Source organism: Labeo rohita, chromosome 24 (genome assembly GCF_022985175.1).
Source record: "Labeo rohita strain BAU-BD-2019 chromosome 24, IGBB_LRoh.1.0, whole genome shotgun sequence".
NCBI classification, from domain to species: Eukaryota; Metazoa; Chordata; class Actinopteri; order Cypriniformes; family Cyprinidae; genus Labeo; species Labeo rohita.
This window is the reverse complement of record NC_066892.1, coordinates 3,684,943-3,710,245: the sequence shown is the minus strand read 5'-3', so window position 1 is coordinate 3,710,245 and position 25,303 is coordinate 3,684,943. Positions and strand designations below refer to the sequence as shown.

The 25,303-nt window shown below is 35.1% G+C and overlaps 2 protein-coding genes across 2 annotated transcripts in view; one reads left to right on the top strand and one right to left on the bottom strand.

The window, feature by feature from the left end:
* ift140 (intraflagellar transport 140 homolog (Chlamydomonas)) overlaps positions 1-25,303 on the top strand; it is a 36,493-nt gene that overhangs the window by 7,644 nt on the left and 3,546 nt on the right. Inside the window, exons 16-24 of the mRNA XM_051097930.1 lie at positions 36-174; positions 1,058-1,189; positions 1,535-1,746; positions 21,545-21,722; positions 23,013-23,203; positions 24,180-24,275; positions 24,362-24,494; positions 24,575-24,847; positions 24,927-25,109. Of these exons, the coding sequence (XP_050953887.1) occupies positions 36-174; positions 1,058-1,189; positions 1,535-1,746; positions 21,545-21,722; positions 23,013-23,203; positions 24,180-24,275; positions 24,362-24,494; positions 24,575-24,847; positions 24,927-25,109 (1,537 nt within the window). The remainder of the gene's footprint in view (positions 1-35; positions 175-1,057; positions 1,190-1,534; positions 1,747-21,544; positions 21,723-23,012; positions 23,204-24,179; positions 24,276-24,361; positions 24,495-24,574; positions 24,848-24,926; positions 25,110-25,303) is intronic.
* On the bottom strand, positions 5,666-17,305 carry tmem204 (transmembrane protein 204). The gene is made up of 3 exons (XM_051097931.1): positions 16,446-17,305; positions 14,703-14,858; positions 5,666-6,793 (listed from the first exon to the last, which is right to left on the bottom strand). The coding sequence occupies exons 1-3, from the start codon at positions 16,678-16,680 to the stop codon at positions 6,549-6,551; spliced, it is 636 nt and encodes a 211-aa protein (XP_050953888.1). The 5' UTR covers positions 16,681-17,305; the 3' UTR covers positions 5,666-6,548.

The following is a 25,303-nucleotide window of genomic DNA, read 5'->3' as shown; positions in this document are numbered from 1 at the left end:
AACATTCATTGTGAAAATTTGTATTCAAATTTAAGAAGTCGATGTGAGGGGGAGTTGGCCGCACGCTGCCCCGTTTCTCAGTTCTGGGACGAGAACGAGCCACGTCTGTTTGTGTGTGAAACAGTTCCCGCGAACTCTGACCTCCACAGCAGCAGCCAATCACAAATAGAGAAGGTACAAAATTTTTCATTTTTTATTACATTTTTAAATAATTATTTTATTGTAGTGCTGTCAGAATGATTAATCACAATTAATCGCATCCAAAGTAAAAGTTTTTGTTTACATTATATATGTGTGTATTCTGTATTATGTATGTATAATAACACACACATACGGTATATATATATTTTGAAAATATTTACATGTATACATTTATATTCATATAACTGATATTATATATATTTTTTAATATATAAACATGACATTTTTCTTAAATATATACATGTGTGTGTATTTAAATATCCATAATAAATATACATAGTACACACACATAAATTATGTAAATAAAAACTTTTATTTTAGATGCAATTAATTGTGATTAATCATTTGACAGCACTATTTTAGTGTATACTTTAAGTCATATACGTTTAATCATAAATTAGTTTTGATTTAATAATTCATCACCCATGTTTTAGGTCTAGCACCTAAATAAAATCTTATTTTTGTGATATCAACCCCAAATTTGAAACACTTGATTCATGCTTGATATTGTCATTTTTATAAAATATATTTATATTTTCTATAAATAAATAAATTGTGTAAAATTTATATATATTATAAATATTAATATATAAATAATTTGTGTACAGTAAGCTTCTGTACTATATACATTTTATTTTTTCCAAAATTCAGTCCCAAAAGTGTATTTGAGAGACAAAATACAAATCTAACATAAAAAAATAAAAATAAATTTATGCCTTCAAATAAATCTGAACTTTTATAATCTTGGCTCACTTTACTTTCCGTACTAAAAACTATGCATTTTATTATTCTTCCTGGTCAAAATAGGCCCAAATACATCAAGAGGGTTAAATACATTTCTTGTCTTTCCTGGCAGGACGATGTGTTGGTGGTGACGTTCTTTGTGACACAGGAACACGGTCTTCTCCTGCAGGACTCACAGCCTAAACCAGCTACGCTCCTCTCTCTACTGGCTTTAGATACACCGTATTACTATTATATTTGCAAGGTACAGACATGCAGAAACATTCAAACCTTCATTCCTGCCTCCCTGTCAACCTGTATGCATCTCTGCTTCTCATCCCTTAGCTTTAATTTTTCTATATTTCTTGCATGCATCTTTTTATTTTTCTCTTTCTGATTTTATTCTGATTTTCCTGCCATTGCTAAGCTCTTATTCCGGAGGGGAGGCCTCATTCTCCCTTATGTGAGTACCTCACAATGAACCAGCAGTCATTTGGGAGAAAAATCATCACATATCACTCTTTCTCTTTTCATTCATATTTCTTTCAATAATTTACAGTGTTTGCGTTTTGCATTTATCGTTAATAAATGTTTCTTTCTGTCCTCTCAGCTGGGTGAGGATGGAGATCGGCTGGTCTCGACTCCCGCCGCCACGGCCCAGGTGCCTTCGTCCCCTCAGATGGTGGTACGGCGAGCCCTCCGTGACTTTGTGGGGTTGGAGAGCTGCGAGAAGCAAACCCGAGACGCCATGCTGAACTTCAGCTTCTACCTCACTATAGGGGACATGGACGAAGCATTCAAAGCCATCAAACTAATCAAGAGGTATGTGCACAGAAACCCCAGTTCAACACTCATGCACTTACATCTTATCAGAGTGACTAGATTCATAATAAGTGAATGTGTAAGTCAGAAATCAGATTGGTAGAACATTGAAAGTGCTCGCCACTTTTTGCATTAAACTGCACTGCTTTTTAATTGTTTTTCTATCTGAACATGCACTAGACAGTCATCTTTGACCACTGTGCTGTGTCTTGCTGATTTTTCAGCATCTTGTACATGAGTACTGCATTTTTTAGGCACCATATCAGGTTCAAAGTACATTTTGCAAGCCAAAATGCATTCTTTGTGAAGCAATCAAAGGAACAAAAGAGAAATCATATATGTGTTGTGACAAGTCCTGGTTAATCTAACGCAGTACACATAGCAAGGTTAATTAAAATTAAGATGAAATAAAATTAATTTTAGATGAAAAACCTGAAATTAAGGAATCAGCTGCCTTGGCAACTAACTGAAATAATATGTCTTATGTAAAATACTCAAGTTAGGCTAAACAGAAAAGCACTAAAACCTGAATTAACAACAAAAGTACTAAAACCTGAACTAAAATGAAAATAAAAATGAACCAATTCTTCTGAAGTGTTAACAAAAGCTATTACAAATATTTAACTGAAATTAAGATTAAATAAAATAAATTGTACGTGAAAAACCTGCCATTTTAAAAGTGAAATTAAGAAATAAGAAATGCTGCCAACTAACTCAAGTAAAATATGTCTAAGGTAAAATACTAAAAAATGACTTAAAATAAATATCAAGTTATGCTAAACATAAATATTTTAAAAAAATAACAAAAATGACCAAAGCACAAAAAAGTACTAAAATTAAAATGGAAAATATAAAAATAAAAGCTAATTCAAAATAAAAAACTATTATAGGATAATACTGAAATAACATGTCAGCAGATGAAAGTTAATTGGCTTTTGCTGATCCAGTGCTATTTTAGTACTTTTATATACTATTAAAATTTGTATTAATATTTTGAATGATTATTTTTAGTCTAGTCTATATTTTAAGTATGCTGTTAACTTTAAATTTTTTCTGTTTAGCTTTAATTTATTTTAGTTTTGTAATTTTTGTAGAATTTTATTTTATTTTAAATTGTGTATATATATTTTTCATGTTTTGTAATATATATATTTTTATTTAATCTAATACTAGAATTGTGTATATATTTTGTAATTTTTTTTTGTATTTTATATATATATATATATATATATATATATATATAGATATAGATATAGTTATTTCAGTTTCAGTTAAGTTAACAAAAATGATTTCTAATAGTTTTAGTTAGATCAGTAACAACTCTGTTACTGATTATTTTAAAATATCGAAATATTGGCCAAATAATGTCCTGGTGAATCACATCTAAAAATGCTAGTTAGGCAGCTCACTATGTTTTAAACACAAGTAATCTGCCTGTGTCAGACTGAATCACTGTTAGTGAGTGAAACATCCTCTGCGTTCTGCCGGCCTGCGGTCTGGGTGAATGTGGAGGGCGTGCGAGATGGCACGATTACCATTTACCATCCATTACAGCGAAAAAGGAGATGTTACGTCAAGTGATCATTATAATAAAAATGATTTACCACTGATAAATGAGGTAACGGTGAGCTGGACGTTTATATTGTATGAGTGTTGTCATTGATTCCAGACACAAAATGCATTCCCTGTCACATTTCCAGATAGGATATAGTGATCTAAACAGACACACACACATTGCCGTCTCCCTGTTTCGAATGAAATATACAGAAATGGCTTTTGGGAAGGGTGTGTGTGCGTTTCATGTTTATAATGGGAATTGTAATTGTACTTTGCGTGCTTGTAAGGTTACTGATGTTTATATGTAGGTGTGTGTAGCGGCTTCCCAAAAGACGCCGGAATGTATGAGAGAGCACTACCGTAGAAGACACAGATTTCCATGACTGTACGGGGTGTGTGTACTGTACATTCCTGCTGTATTGTTTTAGTTTGTTTTAGTAACAGATGAAACGGCAAGGAGAGGAAAAGCTCTTGAGTTGAGTGATCTATTGATGCCTAACTTTAACAATCACATTCTCAAGAACTGTGACGTATCCCCGTAGGGCTTGTCTGTGGCACGGACTGTCGGAAATGTTTATATGACCTTTAACTTTTCACCTTTTAAAGGTTAGTGCACCCAAAAGTTTTCCTCATTCCAAACCTGTGTGACCTAAAATAACTTTAAAATGTAATTTCCTGTGATGCAAAGCTGAATTTTCAGCATCATTACTCCAGTCTAGTGTCACATGATCCTTCAGAAGTCATTCTGATTTACTGCTAAGGAACATTTCTTAGTCGTATCATGTTAAAAACAGTTGTGTCGCTTTATATTTTTGCAGAATACATTTTCGGGTGAGCTATCCCTTATTTGTGCAAACAGTTTCTGTGCATGCAGTGAAATTAATTGCTCTCATGTTATCGTCTTTCAAGTGTCAGTCTGGAATCAGGGGTCACAGTAGCGTATAATGAGTGTCTCCATTCATTTCCTCTCATTCAGACTGTCCTTGACTCTCTTCTGTGCTCACGATCTCACACACACACATAGTCAAACCCAGAAAATCCCCTTTTGAGTGTTGAATGGCTTTGTTTATTTCCTTAATAATATTATACCAGTCCCACACAGGGTGAAATGTGAAATTTTCAATAATATACTTAATATAGCTCTATATTATACTTATATATGGGTACCACAGGCACAGGTTAGCAAATATTAATGTCTGTTTACTGAACTGATATAGTTCCAGTCTGTCTTAAAATTATGACCAGGTTCAGATCATCTCCTTCTTATTGGTGACTATACAGAGTTTCCTCATTAGGCGTCTTGTAGGTTGTGTAATATCAGATGTATTGTCACAGATGAACGCACAGACAGAAGTCAATCAAATAATTTTGGTACCAAATGACCAGACCTGCACAGAATCTGCTCCTCCAGATTTCCATCTCATCCCTTTCAAAAGTGTTTGAACAGTAAGATTTTTACAATTTTTAAAGAAGTCTTTTCTGCTCACCAAGCCTGCATTTATTTGATCCAAAGCACAGCAAAAACAGGAATATTGTAAAATATTTTTACAGTTTAAAATAACAGTTTTCTATCTTTTAAAATTTAATTTATTCCTGTGATTTCAAAGCTGAATTTTTAGCATTACTCCAGTCACATGATCCTTCAGAAATCATTCTTATATTCTGATTTGAAAAAAATTATACTGACTACAAGCTTTTGAATGGTATCGTGCATGATGTTACAAAAGCTTTTATTTCAGATAAATGCTGATCTTTGGATATTTCTATTCATCAAAGAATCCTGAATAGTTGAGAAAAATATACTCAACTCTTTGAAATACTGATACTACTACTACTACTACTAATAAAAATGTTTCTTGAGTAGCAAATCAGCATATTAGAATGATTTCTGAAGGATAATGCGACACTGAAGACTGGAGTAATGATGCTGAAAATTCAGCTTTGCATCACAGGAATAAATTTCATTTTAAAATATATTAATATAGAAAGCAGTTATTTTAAATAATAAAAATATTTGACAACAATGCTTTTATGATCAAATAAATGCAGGCTTGGTGAGCAGACGAGACTTAACATTAAAAAATTTTAAAATCTTTTTAAAACTGTCCACAATCTTTTGACTGGTAGAGTATTTCTAGATTTAATATTTTATTTATTTTTTTATATTATGCATGAAAGGCAAATTTTAAGTAAGTAAGCAAAATTTCTCATTACAAAAGTTCTCATTACTGGAAAAAAAATCCATGATTTTCCATCTCGTTCCCTCTCATATTGGTAGATAAAATATAATTTGACTATAAAATGAGAAATAAATTACATTTTGCTTAAACAAAATGAAGCAATTATGCATATTTTCTTGGCAATTAAGCACATTTAAAAAAAAAAAAAAAAGCTCAAACGTAAAGCGTCTGGACAAATTATATTGCGAATTTGGGGGCAAATGTGCTTATTTGTAATAATACAATGTCATAATGCGAAAGATTGCAATGTTTCTAAAATTAGACTCAGTTTCTTTATGCATTCACACAAAAAAAGAGTAAAATGTAATTGGAAGCCCGTTTCCACCTCTGAATAAAAAATAAAAATAGGTAATTGTGACTTTTTTTCTCAGACTTGTGAGATAAAGTCTGAATTCTGACTATACCTTGCAATTCTGACTTTATCACTCACAATTGCGAGTTTATATCTTACAATTCTGAAAAAAAAGTCAGAATAGTAAGATTAAAAAGTCGCAATAACCATTATTATTTTTTATTCAGTGGCAGAAACGGACTTCCATACATTGGACATTTTTGTAAAATTTCCCCAATTTAAATCTATCCAGAATTTTTTTTCCCTTCACACAAAGTGCAGATTCCATGCGGGCCTGAAAAGGACTGTATTCAATTGACCTGGGAGCAATATCCAATGCCTAGCCTCCTTTTGAAATCTGAAGATCTGAAGCTCCATGTTTCATAGAACTATACCAGATACATGTGCATACGAATGTGCTTCTACTTTCTCATAAGTGCACTTATGAATATAAACGTGTCAAGATCCAGCTTGATCTTTATCTGTCAGTTTTATTCTTCTAATCCACAGTCCTGCTTCTGTGTTTAAATGAGTTTGAAAATCTTTCATTCTGTTTGCAGTCACATGATCCATAAGCATAAAGTCCAGGAGATCAGTTTGACATGAAATGATAGAAATCCTCTCCATGTGCATTTGTGTCCGTCCGTCCAAATATCCACCCTGTTTTTTGTGTGTCAGCATGGCGACTCCACATAGTCATTGTCTAGGCGCGGCCTGAAGGGTGTGGTCAGAGATCGGCTGATGACGATGACCGACGGAGACATGCAGTCGTCTCGGCGATGCAGAATATTCCAGATTAGCATGGCGGCCGCTAGCGTGGCAAACAAGCAAGCAGTGATGTTAACGTAGCAGGCGTAGGACAGGGAGGTGTTGGGGCCGATCCTGTAGAACGTCACCAGACCGATGACCAGCACAAAACCTGCAGAGAGAGAGTAGGAGACAGGAGATGGGATAAAAACGAGCCAAAGCATCAATCTTTATTGCTTGCGCTATGCTGAAAATTCGTTAGCTAATTTGGTGTGTTGGTTCTAAATCTCTCGTTTTAATCTTTTTGCAAAAAAAAAAAAAAGAAAGCAGTATCTGGTAACAATATAGCATAACAAGACAACAGGTTTTTGTAGGGCACTTATTTTTGACCTGAGAACTAAACAAGTGTGACAAGTGTAACAAAAGAAGCTAAATAATATAATATAAAAATAAATATTTCATGTATTTTGGAGAAAAAAAAGTATATATATATATATTTATGAATTATATTAATTTATGATTCATTCTTCAGTTGTAACATATTTCAAGGAAATTATACTAATTTAAGGGATACATGCATTTAGAAAATAGAGTTAATATTAATTTTATGCTGTATATTATAGATTTCCGTTTTTAATGTGTGATGCTTTTAAAATACACCATTAATTGTATTATTATTTTTTAATTATTTAATTATTATTTTTTTAACAGTAAAATATCTGTCAATTTAAAGTGCCACTTGTCAACATTAAATTTCAATTGGTTGCATAAAATAAAACTAATCTAATTATACTTAAATTTGGCTTTTATTAAATTTCAAAATCTTTTTTTCACTTTTAAAATGATTTTTTGGGCATCGTATTTAAGGGAGTGATCATCATTTTCATAATCGCATATTTTTCTAGTTCCTAGGGGTGTTAAATTTGCCTGAATGTCTTTATTTTGGTTATGTATTTATTTATTTATTTTTAAAGAAATGATACTAATTTTAGGGGATACATGCATTTACAAAATAGAGTAAATATACATTTTATGCTGTATTTTATTGATTTCCCTTTTTAATGTGTGATGCTTTTAAAAACGTTTGAAATAAAGCATTAATTTCATTATTATTATTTTTATTATTATATTTAATTGTTATATTATATTTTATATTTAATTATTATACTTTATATTTTAATACATTGTAATTATTATATTATATTATTTTTTAATTATTATATTTAATTATTTTTTCTTTACAGTATTATATCTGTCAATTTAATGTCCCACTTATCAACATTACATTTCTATTGATTATATAGAACAAAACAATTACAATTCTACTTAAACTTGGCTTTTTTTTTTTTAAATTATTATTATTATTTTTTTTAATGATCTCTTGGGCATTATATTTAAGGGAGTGAGCATAACTGATCTATCACATATAGTTCCCCTAGTTCCTAAGGGTGTTAAATTTGCCTGAATTTCTCTATTTTGGTTTTGTCTTTTAAAAATTGGACCAAAAATTGAACCAATTTATTTTTTTAATGCATGTTACTGGTTTAATTGCGAACTCTGTGCCTTTTATACTATCATATAAAAATTGGCATGACTAAGCATTTTAAAGCATAATTGAGGTTTTCTAAAGAAAGTTTGGTTGTGGTAAAAATAAGAAACGACATGAGAGCACAGATTTTTTTCTTTTTCTTTTTTCTTTTTTTATACATCATTAGCTTTCCTGAGCCTTTCCTTGGAAGTGCATTTCTTTGAAAACACCATTAGCATTTGTTTTTGACAAACCGAATGATTTCCTCTGGTTTCAGAAAGCAAGTCACAGCTGACCACAGAGCCTGAACCCAAAAAATTCCTTTAATTCATCAAACCATAATAATAGCTCAATCTTCTTCCCTTTTGACTGAATCGAGTTGCTTTTGGCTGGTTTTGACTAATAGGAGTAGTACGTCTCCCGCTTCCTGTAAAGACTCCGAGCGCATGTGTTATTAATAACTGCGGCCTGAAAACACAACAGCAGATTCCCAGAAATACAGAACGCAGAGGATGTGAGATGAATTCAGGGCAGGAGAGCAACGAAATGGAAAGAGTTACAGGATTTGGATCGCGTTACACGTGCGTGTTTTATTTAGGCAGAAACAAGAGCGAGCGAGGCGTTCATTCGTTCTGTTTTTATTCTGAATGTGGTTTTTTTTGGCCCTGTGTCATCCCTTTTCCTTCCTTCTCTCCTCTATCCTTCCATTCTTCCTTCCTTCCCTCCGTTTCATTCAGTTTCATCTGACGATTCTTACTCACACACACTTGTACAATTGAACTGGAACATGATGTACAATAACAGGCTGGATTGGATTTATTCACGAACAGATGTTTTTTTTTCTCTTTGCTTCATGTATCGCTCTCTCTCTCTCTGACTTATTTTCTCACGGATTGTTTATACTTCATCGTTTTGGTTTTTGGAACTTTTTATTTGTAGTATGTCCAAAAAAAAAAACCCTCTTAGATCTGTTTAGATGTTTGTAGCCTGACAGAAAAATCACACATGAAAAACGTGATCCAAATCACATCCATATGTCCCTAATCCAAATTTAGAAATGCGTTTCAGTCAGATCGTATTTCATGTAGTCAAATGGCACATGATTGTAACATCACACACACACAGCTGTCTGAATTCACTCATTTATGCTCACATGGCATTCAGTATGCATTTAATTGATTTCAGCTAAAGTGTATGCTTGATTATGTAAGTCCACTTTTATTTCTTTTAAATGCATTGCTACAATTTGGATATACCAAACACCATCTAGATTCAATTCCATCCTACAGTTCACACTTGCTGTCAGCCATAATGGATGAAAGCATCCATGTTTTAGAAGAACTTTTTTAGAATAACGGGTATTGCTAGGTTATTCTGGGTGGTTGCTGATTTTACTGATTTGTCATGACAAAAATGACATTTAGTCAGTCACTGATGGAAAATCATAGATGGAAACACAAAATGGAAAATAGAAAATCACTTTAATGTCTGTTGGCCTTTATAAAACCACTGCTGTAGCCAAAAAAAAAATATATATATAAATAAATAATTTTATTTTATTATTATTATTATTTTAGTAAAAATAAATAAATAAATAAATAATAATAATACTACTAATAAAATAAAGTAAAAATAAATAAATAAATACATACATACATTTAGCAAAAAATTGTTTACATTAAAAAGGAGTTATTTGGAAAATTAGTGTATAATAGTGTATTTTTATTTTGGGGGTTTGCTAGGGCAATGCTAGGATGTCAAGAAAAATTTCTGCAAATCTATTGGCTATTACAAAATAGTTACTACTGCCAAAAAATGCTATTATGTTCAATATGTAATAGTCAAATTAAACAAATATTTATTTTATTATTTTATTTTAGATTTTTGTCTTTTTTTTAGTTGTTGAAAATTGTTTTAGAATAATTTTAATTTATTATAATTTTTGGCCACTAGGAAAATTAACTTAACATCTGTTTGCTTTTACAAAAGAAAAAAAAAAAGCTAATTTTCAGTAATTATTATGTACAGTAATTTTTTTACTGTGTGAAAATTTGTGTATAATAATTAACATATAACATATTTAAAAAAAAAAAATTATACATGCATTTAGAAAACAATTTTTTTTTTAATTAATTAAAATATCTGTCATTTAATGTCCCAGTTATCAATTAACTATCAATTATCAATTAAAATTCAGTTAATTATAGAGAATAAAACAAATCCGATCCTACCTAAATTTGGCTTTCAAAATCACTATAATGTGTGTTGGCTTTTATAAAACACCTGTTATTTCCAAAAATATGTATATTTGTAAATACATAAATAATTCAATTTTATATTTATTATTACATTTTTTGTTAAAAATTAGAAAAAAAAGAAATTTAGCTAAAATTAAAACTTGAATTAAAACGAGTGAAAATATTTATTGATTTATTTATTTTCTTAGAAAATTTATAGCAATTACGTTTTTATTTTGGGGGGTAGCTAAGGTGTTTTTGGTGTTGTTGTTATTATTATTATTATTATTATTATCATTGTTGTTGTTGCTTATTTATTTGTTGAAAATTATTGTTCTAGCATTCATTTTCATTCTTCCGCCAAGCAATGTTTATTAGCTTCACGGTTGTTTATGGTTGCCAAATAACGTTACCAAAAAACTCAAGACATTCAGTCACAGATCTGTGTATATTGTCCTTTTACAACAGCTTTTCAAGTGGTTTAATAGGACTTTTGACTATTATATTATTAAGCTTTCACTCTCATTAACACAAAGTACCTTAGAAAATGAATGCTCTAGGTGCTCCAGATGGAGCCATGAGGTGATTAAGGTATCTGAAGGAAAGTCCCAGTCCCAGAATGTCTAGTCAGTGCACTTAAACCATGAGAATATAGTAGGAAATGTCTGATGTACATATGGATGTTTATAAAGTTAATGGCTTGGCTGCATCTGATTGGTTTACTTCATGGAAGCAGTTTGTGCTTGTTTATAATTTATTTTGCGGTATGAGGACATAATTGTTTTCATTTTGTCAGACATAGTCTGTCCCTAGAGATTGTGTAAACAGACGCAGTATTGCGGGGACAGTTAATCAGGACACTTGTTTCCTCCACCCATCGCACACACACACACACACTGTGGGAGACTGGAGAGGCGTTCTGATGAAACATGCTCCTCGATGGCGTCACATACATCCACTTCTCTTTCTTCCCTATTGCTTTGCGCTTCTTAAAATATCATCAATTCCCGTTGAAGTCTATGTCTAATAACTCTGACACTCGTTGGCCCCCCCCCCCCCGTACTGTCACACTTCCCCCTCCCCTTCTTTCCTCTGCGGCTCTGGGTTTGCATAACAGGTAGTTACAGACACTTCCTCGTCCTGAGCAGGGATATCCTGGCGCCTGACTGTCGCTCTCTGGAACTGTGCGGCTGCCGCTGGTGCTCTGGACCCCCGTTAGCTAAATATAACTATTGTCACACTTAAAACGACACACACTTTGTGCACTATTAGCTGGACTGATATACTTCGCTGGTATTAGACCACCATGGTAGCACAACTACAGCCATGGACGGCTTTGATGAAACTGCAAAGAACTTCTTTCTGAAACAAGACTGTCTAGAGCTCATTATCTGGCACGGGAAATAAACAGTTTCTAATAAAAAATGACCCGAGGTTAAGAAAACAACCGCTGTGATCAAAGTGAGTTTATAAAATGTGAGTGCTGCCAAAATGGGGTGTTATGGGTGGTTGCTAGGCTGTTGCTAGGGCAGCACAGTTATTTGAAATAAAATTGAAATTACAATATTGCTTATTCCAATTATCAAAAGCTTGATGGTTTGACATTTGAAAATAAACAAATTAATACATAAATATTAGTGCTGTAAAATAAAATGACTGTGTATGTTTCTTAAAAGTTAGATTTTAATTTACAGTGAAATATTACAAAATTAATATTTTTAATGTTGTAATATTTTATAGTGTTAATAATAATAATAATAATATTTTTATTTTAAAAACTGCATTTTAAATCACAGTCAGAATAATCCCAAATAGAGTTTTCCCCAAATCATGCAGCCCTGTGTTCTAGGTGGTTGCTAGGGTGTTCTGGGTGGTTGCTATGGTGTTACTAGGGTTGTGTAGGGTGACAGTCACTAGGTGGTTTGTTAGGATGTACTGGGTGATTGCTATTGGTTTTTGAATGGTTGCTAGGGCATTGCTAGAGTGTTCTAGGTAGTTGCTAGGGTGTTCTGGGTGGTTGCTATGGTACTACTAGAGTGTTCTAGATGGTTGCTAGGATGTTCTGGGTGGTTGCTAGGTGTTTGTTATGGTGTTTTATGTCATTGTCACGGTGTTCTGGGCAGTTGCTATGCTGTTCAAAGTGGTTGCTAGGGTTTTCTATGGTGGACATCGCTAGGTGGTTACTGGGGTGTTCTGTGTGGTTGCTATGGCACTGTTCAAGTTTTCTAGGTGGTTGCAAGGTGGTTGTTAGGGTGTTTTAGGTGTTGTTTATTGTTATAGTGTTCTGGGCAGTTGCTATGGTGTTTAAAGTGGTTTTCTAGGATGGAGGTCGCTAGGTGGCTGCTGGGGTGTTCTGGGTGGTTGCTAGGGCATTGTAAGAGTGTTTCAGTTGGTTACTAGGGTGTTTTGGGTGGCTGTTAAGGTATTTTAGGCCATTATTATGGTGTTCTGGACAGTAATGCTGTTCAAAGTGGTTGCTAGGGTTTTTTAGAATGTAGGTTGCTACGTGGCTGCTGGGGTGTTCTGGGTGGTTGCTAGGGCATTGCTAGAGTGTTCTAGGTGGCTACTAGGGTGTTCTGGGTGGTTGCTAAGTGTTTGTTGTGGTGTTTTAGGTCATTGTTACGGTGTTCCAGGCAGCTGCTATGTTGTTCAAAGTGGTTGCTAGGGTTTTCTAGGGTGGAGGTTGCTAGGTGGCTGCAGGGGTGTTCTGAGTGGTTGCTATGACACTGCTGGAGCATTCTAGGTGGTTGGTAGGGTGTTCTGGGTGGTTGTTAGGGTGTTTTAGGTCATTGTTGTGGTGCTGTGCAATTGTTATGCTATTCTAAATAGTTGCTAGGACTTTGCTTGGGTTTTCTAGAGTGGCAGTTGCTAGGGTGTTCTAGGTGGTTGCTATGACACTGCTAACATTTTTTAAGTGGTTACTAGGGTTTTCTGAGTGGTTGGCAGGGTATTATTAGGTTTTCTAGGGTGGAGGTCGCTAGGTGGTTGCTAGGGTTTTCTGGGTGGTTGCTATGGCACTGCTACAGCATTCTAGGTGGGTGCAAGGTGGTTGTTAGGGTGTTTTAGATCATTGTTGTGATGTTCTGGACAGTTGTTTTGGTGTTCAAAATGGTTGCTAGGATTTTCTAGAGTGTAGGTCACAAGGTGGTTGATGGGGTTTTCTGGGTGGTTGCTATGGCACTTCTACATAATTCTAGGTAGTTGCTATGGAGTTCTGGGTAGTTACTAGGGTGTTTTAGGTCATTGTTATGGTGTTTTGGGCAGTTCCTAAGATATTCAAAGTGGTTGATAGGGTGTTCTGGGTGGTTGCCATGGCACTGCTAAAGTGTTGTAAGTGGTTGCTAAGGTGTTCTGAGTGGTTGACAGGGTATTTTAGGTAATTGTTATGGTGTTCTGGACAGTTGTTATGCTTGGGTTTTTTAAAGTGAGTTGCTAGGTGGTTGCTGGGGTGTGCTGGGTGGTTACTAGGGCATTGCTATAGTGTTGTGGGTGTTGCTATAGTGTTTTGGGTGGTTGCTAGGTGGCTGTTATGGTGTTTTAGATCATTGTTATGGTGTTCTCGGCAGTTGCTATGAAATTCAAAGTGGTTGCTAGAGCTTTGCTATGGTTTTCTAGGGTGCGGGTTGCTAGGTGGTTGCTGGGGTGTTCTGTGTGTTGTTGCTATGGCATTGCATGAGTGTTCTAGGTGGTTGCTTGTTGGTTGGTAAGGTGTTTTAGGTCATTACTAGGGCGTTCTGGGTGTTTCTGTAATAACTAGCACCATCAGTTTGCAGATCATTACCTCCAAAACTCATAAACACCAACTCAACTGTTCTTTCTCTAATAGTCAGTCAAATAGCATGTGTTTATGTAAGTATCCACGTTTAAACATCTATGCAGAAAGAAAGTATGCAGAAAGTATGCAGAAAGTACACACAATAAAACGAGATGGCATCACAGCCAGCAAACTTTCATGGGACATCAACAGCGAGTTATGGAGAGACAGGCCTGCGTACGTCCCAAATGGGAGTTGATTTAATTTGTGAGCGGGCCTTTGGCCAGGACTCTGTTGTTTCCTGTTGAATTGTGTGTAGTTTCAGGCCACTGTGCTTTGTTGATGTTTGTTCTGTTATAGATCCTCAAAGCTCCATCTTTCCTTTCCCAAAATGCAGAACAACAAACACAGGACAATAGAGGCCATATCTCTGAGGACAGACGGCTTGATACTGAAGAATTAATGTGTTGTTTGAAGATGGGTGTGTGGTATTTGTGTCAGGCTTATTGAAGCTCCTCAAAGGGGCTGTTAGTGTTTGTTAGCAACGGGTTTGAACACTCACTGGCTAACTGGAACAGGGCAGCGATGGCTTCCTCCCACCACTGAGAATCCTGGGTAATGGGGCTTATCTTCAGTAACCCAAACAGGAAGATTAACTGACCCACGGTCAGAGCCACTGTAGCCATCAGGTTACATGCCCGCATCATGTCAAACTGAACTGCAATCAGAAAAACAGAAATATGAATGCTTCGTAAATGATTCGGTGACTCATTTGATTCACATATGCATGACTATAGGAGTGCGTAGGTGTGTGCGTTTGGGTAGGCAGAGGATCTGAATCATTGGAAGATCCAGGAAGATCCAGCTGCAGATGTCCATAAGACACAACTGTGCCAATGTGGGTGTCACTTCCTGAAAGACAATCCTTCACTGTGTCCATCCGTTTCCTATTTCTAAATCAGGATAGATGGACAGACGTGCCAGGCTGCATGATACAGGCCAGCAAATCTCTGCTTGCTTGTTCTTCCAGTGATAGTTGCCATGGTATAATACTAGCCAGATGTCAAGTTGATGCCAAATTAAATAAAAATGAGCTCCAGATGTCTACAACTCAAAAATAATAATAATTTACACAAGAGATTTTAAGACTGACATTTTATGTGGAAGCAGTTAATTAAAAGTTTGTAAAAATGTAGACACTTTTTGGCAAACTGTTTTGTCACAGGTTCCTACAGTAATCTTAAGCTTGACTGATTTCTGCTCGCTTTAGTTAATTTATGTAATTAATTATTTTAATAAAGCAAAAGTTTGAGAAAGAGAAATACATTAAATACAATTAAAAAAAATGCTGTTAAATCGATTAATCGTAATTATTATTTATGTATATATATAAATATATGATGCATAGATTTCTTGTGATGTAATCAATTTGGTGATTAATCAATTTGGCAGCACTATACATATATATATATATATATATATATATATATTCTGTTTTATTATTTTTTGTTTATTGTTTATTATTTTTTATTATTAAATGTTTGTGTGTGTGTGCCAAGTTATACTGAATTATGATATTAAATTGCAAAAGATAATAATGTATATTTAATGTATTGGAATTATTTATATATTATTATTTATTTTTAATGTTGTTATTAAATGCATGCATGTATGTATTTATTTGTTTACAAAATGTGTGTATTGTGTAAATACATACATGCATATGTTTTAGAAATAATATCTAAGTAAATAAATTACATATATTATTTATATATAATAATATATATTACACAGATTTTTTATATATACATATACATAGCTATTTCTAAATATACACAGAACACAGACATACATTATGTTTAGAAAGCACAAAGATGTATTTTAGATTTGATTAATTGTGATTAATCGATTTGGCGATGAATCGATTTATATATTTATAGTTTATTCAGTTTTGTTATTTTTTTATTAAATGTTTGTTTGTCTGTGTTAACACATTAAATGTGTCACAATAATTATTATTATTAGTAGTAGTAGTAGTAGTAGTAGTAGTACACATTAAATTATGAAAAAAAAAAAAAATATATATATAACATTTCTGTTATAACATATAACATTTCAGCAACATTTCTGTTTGTACATTACCCAATGATGTGTTAAAAATATAATATATTATTATAAAAATATATTTTAATAAAAGTGATATCTTTTCTATTATATAAAGGGTATCAGTGCATTAAAATGAGCAGAAATCTGTTTGCTGCAGAGGTTGTATTAGCGTTCGTTCCCTTATACGACAGAGACTTACGTTTGACAGTGCTGCGTGACTCCTGATACCCCGCAAGCTCCGATCCCCAGCTAAGTCTCTGGCAGGCTGTGGGCTCGTGAACGTTCGCACACATTCTCCAGAGCCCGACGCTGCGCTGCCGTCCCTCCTCCAGCATCTGCAGCACCCAGCTGGAGCTGAACGTCGCAACGTTGTTGAGCACCAGAGAAAGCAGGGCCACTGCGGCCGCCACCACCACCAGCCTGCGCACGGCCATACACCCGTCGGAGCGCCCGAATACCTGAAACGTCCACGGGTACACGTGCACGCTATGCAGAAACGCAGAGCGGCATGAATGCTGAGAAAGGCTAGCTAGAGGACATCGCCACTCATTCTTGTGTCTTGAGGGTCGTTGGGGCGACGGGAGTCTCTAACCCTCTTCCTCGGAGTCGGGGCTCGCTGCTGCTCGTAGGGCTGGACGCGGGACCTCCAAGGCCATCACATAAACACGCACGCTTTCTTTAACTCGCTCCGTTCTTCTGCTGCTCTCTGCCCGTCTGTTCCTCCCCCTTTCTCTTCCAGATGTGCACTGGGTAGTTTTTTTTTCTCCTCGTCTCCCTGCTGAGGAATGTCTGCGTGATGCAGTGTCTGTGTTTCTCGTTCTTTCCCACACTCGCTCGCTTATCTCAGATTACTCTTCCCTACCAGTTTCCCATGTTCACGTGTGACCGTGTGCGTGCTTTATCCCTGAAAAGCTCAGAAGGACTGGGATGAGAGAGTAGGAGTGCTTGGGAATAAGTTCTCTCTCTCTCTCTTGGTCGGTGACAAACACGTTACTCCAGCTACAGGATGTGTTTCCTGGAAGGAAAGCAGACAGAACAGAATGCAACACCCGTCCTCTTTCTCTCTTTGACTTAGTGGGCCGGTTATTAATGGAGCAGGAGATAAAATATCATATATTTAGAGGTGTTTGGTGTAGTGACACTTAACAATAAAGATGCTTTATTAGCTTTGATGATTCCATGAAGAACCTTTAACATCCATGGAATCTTTCACTCTTAAAATTAAAGTCACTCCGAAAAATTCCGAAAGGCCATGGAAGAACATTTTAGGTTCCCCAAAGAACCTTTTGAGTGAACAGTTCTTAAAAGAACCAAGAAAAACTTGGAGATTAAAGGCCTACACAGGATTAGCGTGACAGTGCAATTCCAAAACAGCCCTGATGAAAGACAGCATTTAATTTACATATCGACCGATGCAATATACGAAGCGCAACGCAAATTAGCGTAGTTGCAAATAAAAAATAAAGAAATAAAGAAGCGGAGGCCAAAAAATAAAGGTTTCCAGAAGCAAATTAAAAATACCATGGCTTGGCAAACGTTCGAATAATATGTTCTTCTGCCATTCCAAATATATTAATATATGTGGAAAAAATCCTCTTCCTTCTACCATGTGCACTCTGTTCTCTGCCTCCTCGTAGCAACAATAATTGCAGCCATTTCAAGCGCAAAATAGTTTAAGACGTGCTTTTTTTGGACGTTAAATAATGGCGCAAATGCCAGTAATTTGACGAGCACGAACATTAGTAAACCACATTGCGTTTTTCATTCGAATACTCTCCTCCCATAAATTTAGCGTCTGAAAATTAAACTCCTACAAATGCATATTCAATAAGGTTAGGCGTAAAAACAACTGCGCACCTTTAGTAAAAAGTTTGCGTAAAACCGGTCCTAAAGGTTCTTCATGGAACCATCAATGCCAATAAATAACCTTTATTTTTAGGCGTGTTCTTTTTTGGAACCTACAGTTCCATGAAGAACCTGTAACATCCATGAAACCTTTCCATTGCATAAAAGGTTCTTCATAGTGGTAAAAGGTTTTTAGTTGTTTAAAGTGTTACTCAGACTACACTCTTAAAAATAAAGGTTCTTTATTGGCATTGATGGTTCCATGAAGAACCTTAAACATCCACAGAACATTTCAAATGCAGAAAAGGTTCTTTATAGTGGAAAAAGTTTCTTTAGAATTTTAAAATGTTCTTCAAAATGGTTCTTTTAAGAACTGTTCAGCGAAAGGTTCTTTGGGCAACCAAAAATTCTTCTATGGCATCACCATAAAAACACCCCTTTGGAGCCTTTATTTTTAAGAAATTTTGTAAGGAACAACGGTTCTTTGAGAAAACAAAAACTGCTTCTTCTACAACATCACTGCCAAAACCTTCTTGTGAAACCTTTATTTTTAATAGAAAAGGTTCTTTAGACTATTAAAAAAATGTTCTTCGCGCTAGAAAACAAATGGTTCTTTTAAGAACTTTTTACAGAAAAGGAACTTAAAATGTTTTTTATGGCATCATTGCGAAACCTACCTGTAGGAAACTTTCTTTTTAATGGAAACCCCAGGTATTAAGATTTGTATGGCTTAATATAACATAAATTATGTCTCTTAGGCCGCATGTCAACGAAAACATTTTTCCCCGTGGCTAGCATATTTTTTTAGTTGTTCTCAATGGGAGTGTCGCTTTTTTAAATGGCAGGAGCATGCCGAGCGCTAAGCATCTTTTTCGCGCTGAGCGATGAGTATTTGGGCATTTTTTTCTCTGCGCCGAGAGTTTAACACTAGAACCGCCACGGGGTCAATTTTACCCGTACCTGTTATTCAAATGTACATAACAGATTTTCAATAAAACACTCAAGTCTCCCAGTCATTGACTTTTACTAAAATTGTGTAATTTAAAATCCCCTGGTGTTAAAAAGTGTTTAGATAATACCAGATCGAAAAACAGAGTATTTATACCTAAAAGCGCCAGCACGGGTCAAATTTACCCACTATATAATTCATGTATTTTCGTGTGTATATGCGTGTCACAATCTTGCCGGTTATGTTTTACATTGTACATTGCTAGGCAGCGTCTTTTACTCACTGAATAAGTGGTTATCAGTTTCATAAATAAAGTCAATATGGGTAAAAGAAGGCAGTTGATTTTTGACGAAGAGGTATTAGAAGCACTAAATACCATGATTATTGGAGAGTCTGTTATGCGGCTGGGTCGGCTCAGCATCTGACGGCTCATCTGACTGCGATCTCATATTTAGATGTTTTAGCCTAACGTTACACATATTGTTAAAACTTTGGATTATTTATTACATTTTTGTTTAGCATTTTCTATTGTTTATTGTTCGCTACACTGTTGCTATTTATTCTAGTCTGGCTGTTTCCCTGAAAAAAAAAAAAAATCTATGTAATGATCTATGTAATGAATACAATTATTTTTTTTTTGATTACCCTAAGTTTATTTGTGTTGTTCTCTTATTCAAATTATAAATGATATAAGTAAACAAATTGATCATTCATTAGGTGAAGCTGTGCACTTCATCCTATGAAGTGTGCGCAAGTTATTATTACACATTGTCGTCTATGGGCTATTTTCATAATTTAAATAACATGAATTGTCTTAATTTATTGAATAATGACAATGAATTCTAATATTACACCACATAATTATGTAGTTCCTTCTTTTTAATTCCTTTTGTCAGCGCAGTCTTGTTTATGTTAAATTGACTGTTATGAAAACGGACTGTAGCCTTCATAAAAATCTATAAACACAACAACAGGGCAAAAATATAAGTTGATGACTAGACAATCATTTTTTTATGACACTAGACACTTCTTTATCAAGACAGTGGCATAATACAGTGAAATAAAATCTTCCTTAGCCATATCAAAACACTTGTTTGTGCGTGGGTAAAATTTACCCGCATGGCGGTTTTAGGTATACAGCAACCTCTGGCGGTTCTAGTGTTAAGAATGTTCAACTTTGAGTAATACGCTGTACTCATCGCTGTCAATTTCTAGTCAGCTAACCAATCAGAGTGGAGGAGGGGCGGGACTAATACGATCACCCTGCTCGTACTTCGACTGAACAACATTGGAGAAGTTAATTTTGCTTGTCTCCGAGTATGTAAATCTCCACTTTAGTCCTGATGCCTTTGATGCTTTTAGTAGACCACAGCAACTGAAAGAGCTTACAAATGGCAGAGACAAGAAACGCTAGATGCCATCTAAGCTCTTTCAATAGCTGTGGTCATCATATCAGTATTTTATTTTACGAGTTGTGTTGTGGTATAAATAGCAACAGGAAATGTTGAGTAGCTCACTGAGTGCAACCATTTCACGTCATCGAAAAAATTAAGCCATTCAAGTAATACGTGGGGTTCCCTTTAAGAATGTTATACATCAGACTGCGGCGTTTGTGCCCCAGATTCCTTAAATCATGTATTGTGTTGAAGAGTGGTGTGCTTTGTGTCACTTGCTGGACCACAAAACAAGTGACAAAGTCCCACATTGAATGAGCCCAGAAACTAGAAGAACTAGAAGATTATAGACTTGAGAGTTTTTTTGACTTGCAACCACTTGGAACAATGTAAAAATGTACTTTATTTCCATGTTTTTATTCCAACAAACAAAAAAGTCGTAATTCACTCTGGTTGGATTTGCTTCTCTTTCTACTTTTCTGTTGTTTCTATTCCAGTTCTGGGCCCCCAAAGATTCAGGGAATTTCCTGTTGCTTAACTCTAATAAACAGCCCACATCTGTATCTACTAAAAGCCGAACGGAGCGAAAAAATGAGAGAACAGGGGGATTTTGGATAAATAAAGACCAGATGGGAGTGGATGAAAAAAGCAGGGAGGGCACGAAGGGCCAAGCGAGTGGGAGAGAGGGAATGTGGGCGAGAGAGTGCTGGGTGTTGATGGGGTCATTCCATGCATAGCTGGAACGGTTCGCTTATGAGGTGGAACGGAGGGAGAAACTGCAGAAAGACTCAAAGAGCAGCTGCTAAGTGCTGAAGTGTGAAGAGTTTCCACAAATATCATCTTTAAAACATCCTTGCGCCCTTTAAAGACGGATTTGCTGCTTCTTGTTAGGTTTCAGTGCATGTTTCAGACACTTTAAAACAATGTAGATCTGAAGTGGTGAGAAAAAAGACAAGGAAAATGTCTTTGGAGTATTTGCCAAAAAGCATATTTTATTACACAATGCTTCATTCTAGACTACAAATATTAAAATAGAACTTTCTTTTTTGAAAACGATGTCAGTGTAAACAAAAAAAAAGTTTTTTTCTTCTGGTGTGTTTGCATCTCCAGTGAGGCAGTGTGGGAGAACATGGCGCGGATGTGTGTGAAGAGTCGTCGTCTGGACGTGGCGCGTGTGTGTTTGGGGAACATGGGTAATGCACGGGCCGCTCGTGCTCTCAGGGATGCTGAAAAAGAGCCGGAGGTGGAGGCGCAGGTGGCCGTACTGGCTACACAACTGGGCATGCTGGTAAATCACATAAACACTTTGCTACAAATGTCACGAGCATAAAATTCACCTCTTATGTACAGTTGAGGTCAAAAGTTTTCATACACCTTGCAGAATCTGCAAAATGCTATTTTACCAAAATCATACAAAATGCATGTTATTTTTGTTTAGTACTGACCTGAATAAGATGTTTCAAGTAAAAGATGTTCACATATAGTTCACAAGAGAAAATAATAGTTGAATTTATAAAAATGACCCTGTTTGAAAGTTTACACACTGGATTCTTAATACTGTGTTGTTACCTGAATGATCCACAGCTGTGTTGTTTTGTTTATTGATAGTTGTTCATGAGTCCCTTGTTTGTCCTGAACAAAAAAAAATCCTTCAGGTCCAGAACCAGGGGGTGAAAACTTTTGAACAGAATGAAGATATGTACATTTTTCTTATTTGGCCTAAATACTATTTTTTTTTTTTCATATAGTATTGCCCATCAGAAGCTACAGAAGATACTTACATGTTTCCCAGAAGACAAATTAAGTTACATTTACCCTAATCTTCAAATTCTCTTAATGCATTGTTTTTCCTTCTGGCGCATAAGTGAGCATTTGACCCTTCTGTAATAGTTGCATATGAGTTCCTTAGTTGTCCTCAGTGTGAAAAGATGGATCTCAAAGTCATACAGTCATTGTTGGAAAGGGTTCAAATACACAAAAATGCGGAAAAACCAAAGAATTTGTTGGACCTTAAGAATTTTTCTGAAGAACAGCAGGCAGTTTAACTGTTCAGGACAAACAAGGGACTCATGAACAACTATCACTAAACAAAAATTATTCAGGTAACAACACAGTATTAAGAATCAAGCGTATGTAAACTTTTGAACAGGGTATTTTTTATAAATTCAACTATTATTTTCTCTTGTGGACTATATATGTAAACCTTTTTATGTGAAATATCTTATTCAGGTCAGTCCTAAATAAAAAATAACATGCATTTTGTATGATCCCTCTTATTTTGGTAAAATAATTAACATTTTGCAGATTCTGCAAGGTGTATGTAAACTTTTAACCTCAACTGTATATACGTACATATGTATATATACGTCTCACTCTGAGGTGTGTCACATTACGGAAGCTGACTACATTGCGAATGACGTTTCATGTCGTGTTTAAAGCACACGAGCACAAACACAGCGTTGTCTAAATAAACCTTGTGCACTTGGAGCCTCTCTGTCTCATTCAGTACAATAACAAGAACTAAACATTTGGATTTAAACGTTTGGGTTTATCGCAGCATCTCTCTCTTTTTTCGCAGGAGGATGCAGAGCGTTTGTATAAGTCGTGTGGGAGGTTTGATTTATTAAATAAGTTTTATCAAGCGGCAGGTCAGTGGCAGCAGGCGGTCGAGACGGCGGAGACGCACGACCGCATTCACCTCCGAACCACGTACTACAGCTACGCCAAACACCTGGAGGCCATGGGAGACAAGAACCTAGCGCTGGTGTAGTGAGTGTCACGTTCACACACAATCACAAGTCTCTTTTGCTCGCTAATGCTGCATTTATTTGGTCAAAAACACAGTAAAAATAGTGATATTTTGAAATATGTTTTCTATTTTAATATATTGTAAAGTGTAATTTATACCTATGATGCAAAGCTGAATTTTTAGCATCATTACTCCAGTCTTCAGTGTCACATGATCCTTCAGAAATCATTCAAATATATTTGCTTTTCAAGAAACATTTTTGATTATTATCAATGTTGAAAACAGTTGTGTTGCTTCATATTTTTTTAAACCCTTATATATATTTGTTTTTTCAGGACCTGATGATTAGAAAGTTTAAAAACAGCATTTAATTTTTTTTGTAACATAAATATCTTTACTGTCATATTTGATCAATTTAATATATCATTACTGAATACAAGTATCAGTTTATTTATTAAAAAAAAATCTGCGCCCTAAATGTTTTTTTTTTTTGTTTTTTTTGCTACCAATCAAATTTTTGTAATAATTAAGATTTTTGAATATTTTTAAATCAAAATAGAATGATTTTCGAAGGACCATGTGACACTTAAGACTGGAGTAATGAAGCTGAAAATTCAGCTTTGCATCACAGGAATAAATTACATTTTATGTATATATTAAAATATTTTAGAATACAGAGCACTTGTTTTAAATTATAATAATATTTTACAATATATTTATTGTATTCTTAATTAATTAAACGCATCCTCTGTGAGCATAAGAAACTTCTTTCAAAAACAAAAAAAAAGTAATTATTGTAATCATTTTTGTATCTCTGATTAAAAAGCATCAATAAAAAAGTAAAAAATTAAAATAAGTAAAAATAAAATGTAAATGGTAGTATATACAGTATGCATGTTTTAGTTGTTTTGTTTGCTTGTTTGTTTTTTAATTTTTATATATATGCATGTGTGTCAATGTATGTATATATTACCTATTTTCTGTCTTGTCCTATAGTTTTGAGAAGTCAGACACACATCGGTTTGAAGTTCCCAGAATGCTAATGGAGGATAATCTTTCACTGGAAATCTACATCAATAAAATGAAGGACAAGTGAGTTTTAATTGCTTCCTGATTCTGACCCCTGCAGTCTGACATGGCTTTGATATTCTCTTTTTGTCTGGTTTGTGATTGGCCAGGGATCTGTATAAGTGGTGGGGTCATTATCTGGAGAGCCAATCAGACATGGAGGCTGCGCTGCATTACTACGACCTCGCTCAGGACTATCTATCTCAAGTGCGTGTGCACTGTTATCTAGGAAACATTCAAAAGGTATGTTAACTAAAGTTTCCTGCTGTTGTGTCTGAAATAAAAGGAACCGAATGCTTTACAGTGATCTGTGTATTTGACAGGCGAGTGAGATAGCCAATGAGACAGGCAACAGAGCAGCATCCTATCATGTTGCACGGCAGTATGAGGGACAGGATGAAATCAGCCAATCGGTGCACTTCTACACACGCGCGCAAGCCTATAATAATGCCATCCGACTGTGTAAAGAAAATAACTTAGATGAGCAGCTCATGAATCTGGCCTTGCTTAGCAATCCAGAGGACATGATGGACACAGCAATGTATTATGAAGAGAAAGGAACGCACATGGACCGAGCCGTCATGCTTTATCACAAGGTAAGTATGTGCACTGTCAAACTTTACCACTAGGTGGTGCTGTTCACTTATATAAGATGTGTCCATTCCACCTTTCCAGGCTGGTCATGTGTCTAAGGCTTTGGAGCTAGCTTTTGCTACAGAGCAGTTTGGAGCTCTGCAGCTGATTGCAGAGGACCTGAATGAAAACAGTGACCCTGCCTTATTAGCACGCTGCTCTGATTTCTTCATAAAACACGCTCAGTATCAGAAAGCTGTGGAGTTGCTGGTGGCTGCCAAAAAGGTGAACACACAATGCACTGTCATGCAACCAGTCATTTCATATTTATAATATTTATGCATGCAAACCGAACAAATGTCTGTAAAAAATAAACAATGTTTATTGTGAGTTATAATTAAAGTGCCAACTGCAGTTTTGTCGTCTGCTGCTTTAAAAGCTCAATCCCTTGAAACAATTCTGATTGGCTTTGAAACTTT